Source organism: Gekko japonicus, unplaced genomic scaffold, assembly GCF_001447785.1.
Source record: "Gekko japonicus isolate JY-2015 unplaced genomic scaffold, Gekko_japonicus_V1.1 scaffold1225, whole genome shotgun sequence".
Lineage (NCBI taxonomy): Eukaryota > Metazoa > Chordata > Lepidosauria > Squamata > Gekkonidae > Gekko > Gekko japonicus.
This window is the reverse complement of record NW_015170312.1, coordinates 417137-427653: the sequence shown is the minus strand read 5'-3', so window position 1 is coordinate 427653 and position 10517 is coordinate 417137. Positions and strand designations below refer to the sequence as shown.

At 43.5% G+C, this 10517-nt stretch overlaps 1 protein-coding gene across 1 annotated transcript in view; it reads right to left on the bottom strand.

Annotated features, from left to right (window-relative positions):
• The window catches only part of MTA3 (metastasis associated 1 family member 3), a 169872-nt gene that overhangs the window by 91522 nt on the left and 67833 nt on the right, over nt 1–10517 (bottom strand). The window contains 1 exon segment of the mRNA XM_015418000.1: nt 975–1074. Coding sequence (XP_015273486.1) covers nt 975–1074 — 100 coding nt within the window.

The window sequence follows — 10517 nt, the reverse complement described above, 5'->3', positions numbered from 1 at the left end:
TTCAAGAACTGCTCTTTCAAGGACAGCTCTTGTCAGAACTATGGCTTGCCCAATGTCATCCAGCAGCTGCAAGTGGAGGAGTGGGGAATCAAACCCGGTTCTCCCAAATTAGAGTCTGCACACTTAACCACTACACAAAACTGGCTCTCAAGGGGAAGCGTAACTACCACCAAAGTGAAGCTAAGTTTTTATTTATTTGATATTTATATCTCGCAAAGTGGCTTACAACATAATCCTCTCCTCCTTCCCTTTTATCCTCACAACAGTCCTGTGAAGTTGGTTAGGCTGAGCGGGAGTGCCTGGCCCAAAGTCACCCAGCAAGCTTCTTTGGTAGAGAGAGGATTTGAACCTGGGTCTTCCAGATTCTAGTCCATCATTCTAACTGCTACTCCACATTAGCTCTCAACAGTTATCACAAAATTCCCTTTTGTAATTAGAAAGATTCTGAAATTCTTCCAGAAGGGAATTTTTAAGGCAGACACATATAACTTCTCCCTTCTGGTGAACCAGAAAATTTGTAAGGAGTCATGAAAAGTAAATATTACATGTGTCTGTTTTAAAATCTGCCGCGAAGAATGTAAAAAGCATTGGGAATTTCACCGTACATTTTAAAATAGCATGTTTTGACTTTGGCTTCTTCCCTATTTTTTTAAAAGAAAACATTTCCTTTACATTTTGAAGAATTTTAATCCCTATTAATTTCAGCAAAACCTGTGGCAGAAGGGTAACCATTTAAAAAGAAAAAAAGCTGGAGAAGTATTCAAAACATTCATTTTCAGTGTTTTGTTTTTCAAGCACTAATAGACAGCAAACAGGCCAGAAGTATATTGCAGTGTCATTCTAAGCAGAGTTATACCCTCCTAAATCCATTTACTTCAATGGGCTTAAAAGGGTGTCATTCTGTTTAGGATTGCATTTAAATGCCAGTTAGTTGCATGAACACATAAGAGCAGCAATTGAAGGGTGCATCTCACCAGTGTGATGTCACGGGAAGCAGCGGCCGCACTCATATGTAAACTAGGTTGCCTGACCGAACTACTGCAGTCCAGAGCTCGAGCAAATGTACCAACCGCACTGAGGGAGGGAAAAAAAAAAGAATTGCAAAAACACCCATGAAAACAAATGAAATCCAGATACATTAAGTCACCATGTCTGCTCCCACTCTCTCATACATGCCACACAATTTACTCACGTGTGTATTAGAGTTTACCCACACTACAAATATTTTCTAACAAATCCAAGACTACTTCTTAAAAGTGCTTGGCAGACTTTGGAAAATACAGAAGGGAACAACACACAAGCAAAAAAGACAAATTTACATTGCAAACATATGTTGGTTCCATACTTGAAGAAAGAGAACGGGAAGGAGCAATACATGGGAAAAGATATTGTGAGATGAGGCAAACTTTGTAAATAACCCCCAGCCTGGTAACCCGTCAAAGAGAATTGCCTACAAACATTACAAAAATTTATTGTATTTCTATTTTCAGACTTAATACAGCAAGTGTAGGCTAATGTTTAACAAAAGATTTGATGGGATAGAAGCTTTTGCAAACTTATTTACAAGACCTGCATAAAGACAAAGGGCACTGTGAACACCTGGAGATAGTAAACTACATGTAGTGAGTATTCTCCCATTCTGCCCTAAACAAACACAATGCAGCTGGCTGGTATGGCAGTTTTGGTTCACAGGAACCAGGACCCCCCTCTTTTTTTGAAGACATTAACAGCTGCAGCAATTGGGGACACTATGCCAGGTTACTTTTGGAATTGCATTTGGAAAGGTTCATTAGTTGCATTTTGTGCTCATTCTCAAAGGCTATCTCAGGGCAGGATGGACTTTTGGCTCAAAATCCCGGCAGTTTTTGCCTTCCCTGGCAATCTTGTTTGAGTCACTGAACACCATATACTCTGTACACAGCTTTTAAAGTACCCATTTTCTGTTTGTGCCATTCCATGGCATGATCTGTGCAGGCTGACATTTGGGATGGAGGATGGTAGTGGATGAATAACTGGACTAGATTACCTTTAGTTCATTTCAGCCCTTTGATGTTCCTGTCACTCTGACACTAAAGACACAGGCTTAAGCCTGACTTCTGTCCCAATAAACTCAATTTGTGCAGCAATGCTCCTAGCTGTCACAAGGTGCTTGTGTATGTACGTGTGCGTGAGAGAGAGCCCACATCATCCTGAACTACCAACCATTTATCGACATGAACTTCCACTGCATCTGTATTGACAACCTGCAATTTAGTAAAACAAAATTGAAGTGTCTTGCTTTCCAGTAGTATTACTAACATTTACATAATAAAAACCCGTGTATCAACGTACAGCTGGATATCTCTCCCCCACACACACACACACACGCTGCAAAACAGCATTTTCAAGTGTGTGGGCACAGCTTGTCCATGGCCAGCTCCCATGTGGTTCAGATATTCACTGAAATGACCCAACCCATCAGCCCTGCCCACAGGGTTCGGTCATTGAAACATTCTCCCAGCCACAAGGAACCTGTCCTTGCCTCCTACACGGCTGGAGGAATGTAAAAGGTGCTTCAGCTAGGGTGTGTTAAATATACAATATGATTCAAACCACTGTCATAACTATTCCAATATGTCAATTTTCCTTGCAACAGATAGGCATGATGCAGGAAAACTTGAAATTTCAAATTATACCATTTCCTTTAAAATTAAATGAGAAAGGTCTGTGAACAATAGAGCTAACACAGTACTTTTCAGCTGGTGGTTTGCCTTATATAAGGTAAACTGCAAAAAAGTGGGCTATTAATACTCTACACTTTCAGCAATTTGCGACTGCACAATCAAGTATTTTCTTCAACCCTAATTATTTTTAACAGGGGTTTTTTGGCATTAAATTGGATGACTACGTCCACCTAAGCCCAACTGAAAGAGGACTGCTGTGTTACGGAAGGGTCCCTCCCATTCTGATATTTGCATTTTTCGTTATATAAGCAGTACTAGCTGGTCATCAGAAATCAGGAGCCTCCCCCCAAAAAAAATTAAGGAAGAAGAGGGTTTTTTTAAAAGGTATGTTAAAATTTTGCTGCGAGCTATAGCAGTTTCAAAAAAAGAAGGCACAATTGCAACACAGAACACCAGCAATGGAAGAAATACTACTTGAAAGATTCATAATGAGAAAGACACATTATAGTAAATCTGCACAGGTCTTCCTCCAGGGATTAGATGCATTTACTGAACTTATTCAAACTCCCCTCCCCCCCGGCAGTCTACACATATGCAGGACTTCCACTTGAATGGATCTTTTCCTTTGCTTCTTCTCTCTAGTATCACAAGATTTACCCTATTACTGGCTAAGCTTTTTGGAAAAAGAATTAGGTGCCTGTCTATAGAACACATGCAGATTGCCCTCAATGCTTTAAGTGCTTTTAAGGGAACAAGAGAAGACAGCAGTGTAGCACAAGAAAGGCAAGCCAGGGGCTCAGACATGGCCTTGTGCCATCACCAAAGTTCACTGTGACCCCTCCTCCTACCAAGAAGTGCCACAATTGCCTCCATTGCATGGGTCCATCTGTGCCACTGATTGGGCCCCCATGCTTTAGCAGCAGCGTGTAGCTAAAGTGATACAGCTTCTGGCTATGTAATATGCTAGACAATACAAAAGCTACTGCTTTCCTTTTGACTGCTTTATTGAAGAAATCCCTCCCCCCTCAAGAATCAGTAATGAAATATTAGAAGTACATCTCTTTAACACAAAACCATTCTATGGGCCAATTAAAATTTGACTTAAGAACAGAAGGGGGGGGAGCTGCAGCTATTTCATGTCAACAACTTTCACATAATTAAAACTGGGAATTGACCCTAGGGACTCACATCTAAGAGGCAGGGAATATGTGACACATTGGGGATATCAATGCAGATCAGCTGGTATTACTGAAAACATTTTTTCTTCTCATCAGGAATTTATTTATTTATTAAATTTCTACCCCGCCCTCCCGCCGAAGCGGCTCAGGGCGGCTTACAAACAATTTAAGACGAACATAAAATTTAAAACCAGTGAATACAAGATATAAAATACAATTCGATACAATTCCAATAAATGCAATAAGGCTAAATAAATACAGCAGCATCCTGTAATAAAGTGCTAGTGCGACCCAACCAGTGCAGTCAGTTCTTATTGGAACACTTGTCGAAACAGCTCCATTTTCACAGCTCTACAGAAATGCTGGAGGTCCCATAGAGCTCTAATCTCATCGGGGAGCTCGTTCCACAGTGTTGGCGCCACCAGGGAGAACGCCCTGGTCCTAGTTACTGCCAGCTTGGCGTCCCTAGGCCTGGGGGGGCCAGGCAGTGTTGTGTTCCAGACTGCAGTGCTCTCGGGGAAACGTATGGGGAAAGGGGGTCCCTCAGGTAGGCAGGCCCCTGACCATTAAGGGCTTTAAAGGTCAAAACCAGCACCTTGAAGTGAATCCGGAACACTATTGGAAACCAGCGCAACGACCTCAGCACAGGCTGGATGTGCTCCCACCTGGGGAGGCCCATCAACAGCCTGGCTGCCGCGTTTTGCACAAGCTGAAACTTCCGGAGTTGCCCCAAGGGCAGCCCCATGTAGAGAGCATGGTGACCATAGCGGGGATCACTAAAGCCAGATCATTGCGTTCGAGGAAGGGGACCAACTGACTAATCAGCCGAAGATGGTAAAAGGCTGCCTTGGCAGTGGCTCCTACCTGGGCCTCTATTGTCAAGGAAGCATCCAGGAGCAGTCCCAAACTCCTAGCTGGCACCAACGGCGCCCCACCGAAGGCCGGAAGAAGGACCCCTAACCCCGAGCCACTTCGATTCAGGCAAAGGACCTCTGCTTTTGTTGGATTCAATTTCAGTCAACTCAACCTAAGCCATACCGCCACATCCTGCAACGCCTGGTCCAGATCTTCCGGTGTAGAGCCAGACTGACCACCCAACAACAGATAGAGGTGGGTGTCATCCGCATATTGATGACACCCAAGCCCATGCCTCCGGGCAATCTGGGCAATGGGGTGCATATAGATGTTAAATAGCATTGGGAAGAGCACTGCCCCTTGGGGCACTCCACAGACTAGTGGGTGCCTTTGGGACATCTCCCCAAGTGCCACCCTTTGTCCCCAACCCTGGAGAAAGGAGACAAGCCATTGCAAGGCCAGCCCCCGAATCCCCATGTCGGTGAGGTGGTGGGCGAGCAGCTGATGATCGACCATGTTGAATGCCACTGACAGATCTAACAACAGCAGCACCGCTGTCCTGCCCCAATCCAGATGCCTTCGGAGGTCATCTGTGAGGGCGACCAGTGTTGTCTCCGTCCCGTGACCAGGGCAGAAGCCGGACTGGAAGGGATCCAGTGTGGAAGTGTCATCCAGAAAGCTCTGCAACTGTATCGCCACCGCCCTCTAAATTAATTTGCCCAAATAGGGCAAATTGGAGACCGGCCGATAGTTGACCAATTGTACCGGGTCCAGAGATGGTTTTTTAAAGAGAGGGCGGACCATCGCTTCCTTGAGAGCCCCTGGGAATAGGCCCTCAGAGAGGGACCTGTTGATAATGTCCCTAAGGGTGCCTCAAAATGCCTCGCGGCCAGCTTTAATTAACCAGGAGGGGCACGGATCAAGGCTGCATGTGGTTGGACGTACTGTTGAGATCAAACTGTCAACTTCCTCTAGGCTAAAAGGGTTGAAATAATCCAGAATGGGACCAGAAGAGGTGCATGGGGCCTTGAGTTCGCATACTGTCTCAAATGTGGCCTGGAGGTCGCGGCAGAGCAGCAAGACTTTATCTGCAAAATAGCTCGCAAAAGCCTCACAGCCTATATCCAATTCCCTGACATTTTGACAGCTCTGTGGCAGAGTGGTTAAAGACCAAACCATTCTATACAATTGCGCTGGGCACGAGCTTGCAGACGCAATCGTGGTGGTGCACACTGGTATTCTGACTTTTGCATTTCTTCTAAAGAAGATATGAGGATCAGCAGATTTGGAATTAGAAAGGTCTGTCGGTTGTTTACACTGGCTGATTAGTCAGTTTACTGCTAGTGTTGCCAACCCCCAGCTAGTAGCTGGAGATCTCCTGGGATTACAACTGATCTCCAGGTGACAGATATCAGCTCACCTGGAGAAAATGGCCACTTTGGAAGGTGGAGTCTATGACACTAAACCCCACTGAAGTCCCTCCATTCCCCAAACCCGTCCTTCCTCTGGTTCTACCACCAAAATCTCCAGGTATTTCCCAACCCAGAGCTAGCAACCCTACTCCTAGAACTACTGAATTGTTCACATCTGAGCTGTAGTGGTACAATGCTAAATTATTTCTGAGATTTATCAGTAGTTTGGTGCTATTTTACATTAGATGCTTGAAAAAAAATATATAAATGGATTGGCAGTAGATTTGTCAACTGATGGGTGGGGAGGAACCAGAATAGGGGTTTTGGGTTCGTTTTGAATTTTCAGGATAGTTGCTAAGAAAGGGTAATGCTGAGGCGGGCCGTCCAGTGTCAGAGGGTCGAATGGCGGTGGTGTGGGGGTTGCGGGAGGCTCGTTAGCACAGCGGTTTGGTGCCAACGGGGTCACTGTCAGTGGTGCTGGGGTTGCCAGAGTCCCATCAGCGGGACAACCTCATATTCTACTCAGACAGATATTGGGTTGGATCCAGAATAAACTTCAGGCAGCATAACAAAATTTTCTTTCCTCACCTGCTCAAACTCCAGTCCACTGATCTCCCCAAATTGCTGTTCTTGGGGAACAAGAGACCCTCAGGAATGACACAAGAGGTAGATTAGAGGTCTGCAGCAGGAAGAGGGAATTGGTGGAAGTTACAACTGCCCTACCACTGGTGGAAAATTAGTCTGTATCCAACCCATTCCCCGCTCTGTGCCATTCAATGTATACAGGCTCCACATGATGTCGGACAGTCATCATTACTGTTCTTCCCATCCACAATCATTTTAGGTAATAAAAACCACTATAATCAGGAATACACCCAAATAATATAGAGTGATTTTGGCATAGGAGACCGAACCATGCCTTGTCTGATTATGGATTTACTTTCATTTATTCCTGTTTCCAAACAGTGGGGTTTTCAATATATTACTTCCTTTTCCATCCCAAACATGTATGATTTGGTGACCTCTTTCAAGCACGAAGTTTCCAATGGAAACACGGAGCTCCTCTGTCTGACTCTTTACTTTCAAATGGCGTTACCTACTATGCACTTTTCCGGAGGGGATGTGTTAAAATTCCAAATAGGTAAAAATAGCAGAACAGTGCACAGTAATTATAAGAAATAATGTCGGTTTGGTGCAGTGGGTAGATGGTTGGTTTTGTTCAATAGGGTATAAATCCCTGCTCAATGATAAAACCAAGTGGGGGTGAATGACTTCGGCCAGCCAACTAACTAAAAGAGTTATTATGACAATAAAATCAAGTCACACTGTATATGCTTTCCTGAGCTCCCTGGAGAGAAGGGTAGGCTACAACTGTGATAAAACACATGACAGACAGAGCTTACCATTAATTGGAAAATCTGCTATTAGAATCTTTTATTATTTAATTTAATTTAAAAAGTACAACACTGGTTGATGAAGGGAAATGGCCATTTGCTAACCTGCTTACTGCATTACTGGATGTTAGGTGCAATCCTGGGAATTAAGGGCACCACGTATTCTATCCAGAATTTTGCTGAAGTTTTCTGAAGCAGCTCTCACTCCTCTAAAGGCAAGGGGCTATTCCATTTTAACTGGTTGTTACAGAACAAGTGTTAAAGGAAACTCTGGCCACATAGGTACACTTTGGATTGAACTTATCTGAATCACAGCCCTCGTTTCTTAATTATTTATTGTCTGCAGAAACTCAGAGCTACAGAATTGACAAGCACTGGAAATGTAAATTACTTTACCATGGTTCAGGAGTGCCAAGTCAGCTCCTCCCCTGCTGCCCTCCATTCCTAGCGAATTCTTTAGTCTTCTTTCGCCTCCCTAGCACAACTAACATTATCTCTGCACCAAGCTTAATACTAATCACAATAAGCCTGAAACCAAGTTATGAAGCTATGTTTTAAAACTAACCATACTTAGCATGGGACAGAATTCAAGTGGAATGGCAACAAATGGGAGGTGATAGTAGGAAGAAAGCAAAGGAGGAAGAATCATACAAATCCAAGGAGCATTATTTTCTCTTTCTTTGGTCAAATCATGGGCATTTAGAAACTGATCCATTTGTACTCCCTTGTATCACCGAGATCCAGCTCAAACTTCATATGAAAACAAATCAGGACTTCTTGTCAGCATGTTATGCATGAGTGTTCCCTGAATTATTTCCCACTCCTCTGCTTACAGCCATATCCTGGCATTTAGGAACTCTGTGTAGTATATATACCTCCCCCCCACACACACCATTTTATCCTCACAAGGGAAGTTTGGCTGAAAGAGTGGCTTACCAACATCATGCACTAAGTTTTGTTACTGCAAATTTGAACGCCATCTCTTCCCTGACTTACTCAACAGAAAGTAGACAAATAGCATTACAGCTGCTGCCCCAGCCCTTCACACTTCTTCAGTAAGAGAGCCACTGAGTTTTTTTGGTGCATACTAGCAACTTGACCAGCCCTTGGGACCACTAAAATGACCAGGGAGTCTGGAGTTTTCTCCCCCATTCTCAGCCTCAGCAGCTCTGTTTAAGAGATTGGGAAATATTACATCTGTACCGGGCTTGTCAGATCGTTACACTGAGTAAAAGGCAAAACCCCCCACAGAACTATTAATACACAAAGTAAAATCTCTGCTCTGCTTCATATGATTCATTGTGCAAAAGAGAATAAACAATATTGATTTTCTCACAGCATGTGTGAGAAAACAGTACAGTTCCAACCAGAGAAAAGTAAAACACATATTTGCTGCTTTATTTATTAATTTATAAGGTAAGAGTTCCTATGCTACCAAAAACAACCATATATTTATTTCAATTCCTTCTCAGAAAAGGGAAAGAAAAATTACGGGCAAGGGGAAGTCTCATTTTTAAATAACAAACTAGGGGGGGAAACCCCTTGGAGGCAATGCTGCAGATTAGATCAAACAGATTACCATGACCAATTTTGTTAACAGACCCTCCATTTAGTGTGGTTGCTGTAAATCAACATTTAAACAGTGAACAAGGAAGAAAGGAAGGCTGGCTTTATTTGCAATGGAAGAAACACTAAGCATGGCGTTTTCCAATTAGAGCAAATACAGAAGCAACAGCTATTAAGGCAAACAGTGCTTAATAGCCAACAAAAGATGAGAAAGGCACGTGTTAGTAGTCTGAAAGGATATAACAAGCACACAATTGGCTGAGCAGATTTCACACAACTGGATAAACAGATTTCACAATTAACTGATCAGTTCTATTAGCAGAGAAGCTAACTAAATGGCTAGCAGCCTCCCCCCCCCCCAAACACACTTTGTGGGGGTCACATTGTAGGAGCACCAAGAAAAGCAATAATAAACCAAACAGAAGCTACTAATTCTATTAGCTGTGCCAAAAAAGTCATGTAATGGAATCACTAACACAGCTGAAATAGAAACTGGATTTCTATACCCATTGTTCTCTATGTATATACAGACATCTCTAAAAAAGGACAGAAGATTGGATCTTAATCACTATAAGCAGAACCTTTCCTACCATTCCTTTCCCATTGACTGTGTTTTGAGAAAAATAGCTTCAGGGGGGTCTGTGGACCCTTGGAAACATGGTGAAGTACAACATGGGGGTCTGCAGTGGTTGGGAACAGTTAGGGGAATTTCACATTACCCTTTTAAAACTGTTATGGTACCATCATGGACTAAACCGGTACAGGGATGGCCGTTTCACACAGCTTTTCCCTTCCTATAAGGAGCTGTCTCTGGAGCGGTTTGTCATTTCAAACTGCACCACTTTCTTTTCCCGCCATTCCCCCCCCGCCGCTGCCCGCGCACAATGTCCCTGAAAGGGTTGTGGGTTTTTGAACATTCTATTGGGAGCGCTATGGCACTGAATCAGGACTACAAATCAGTGCCATAGCAACCCCATTGAGATGCCTGGACTCCATTTAAATACACTGATGTTCGCTACTGCTGTTCCCTGGAAACAAGGAGCTCACTGGATACAAAGTTCAAGCATGCGGGGGGGGGGCGGACAGTTTTGAAACCGAGGGAGCAGGCTATTCTGGTTCTTTTTAATTCATCAAAGCCCAAACTAGTAAAAAAAACCCTCCTCCTCCTTTTTCACGCTGTGCTGGTACGCTTGTGCTTATTGCTATTTTCAGTGATTTAATCTTTAAAAAGATATGATAAATACAATGTCTGCCCTGAAATTACATTTTAAAATCCATGCTGAGATGCAGTAGCGAACGTCAGTGTATTTAAATAGAGTCTCAATGGGGTCACTACGGTGCTGATTTGTAGTCCTGCTGCAGTGCCATAGCGCTCCCAATAGAACATTTTTAAAAAGGATCACGCGTCGGGAGAAAAAGGGCGCGAAAAGAACTGTCATCGCAGGAAGC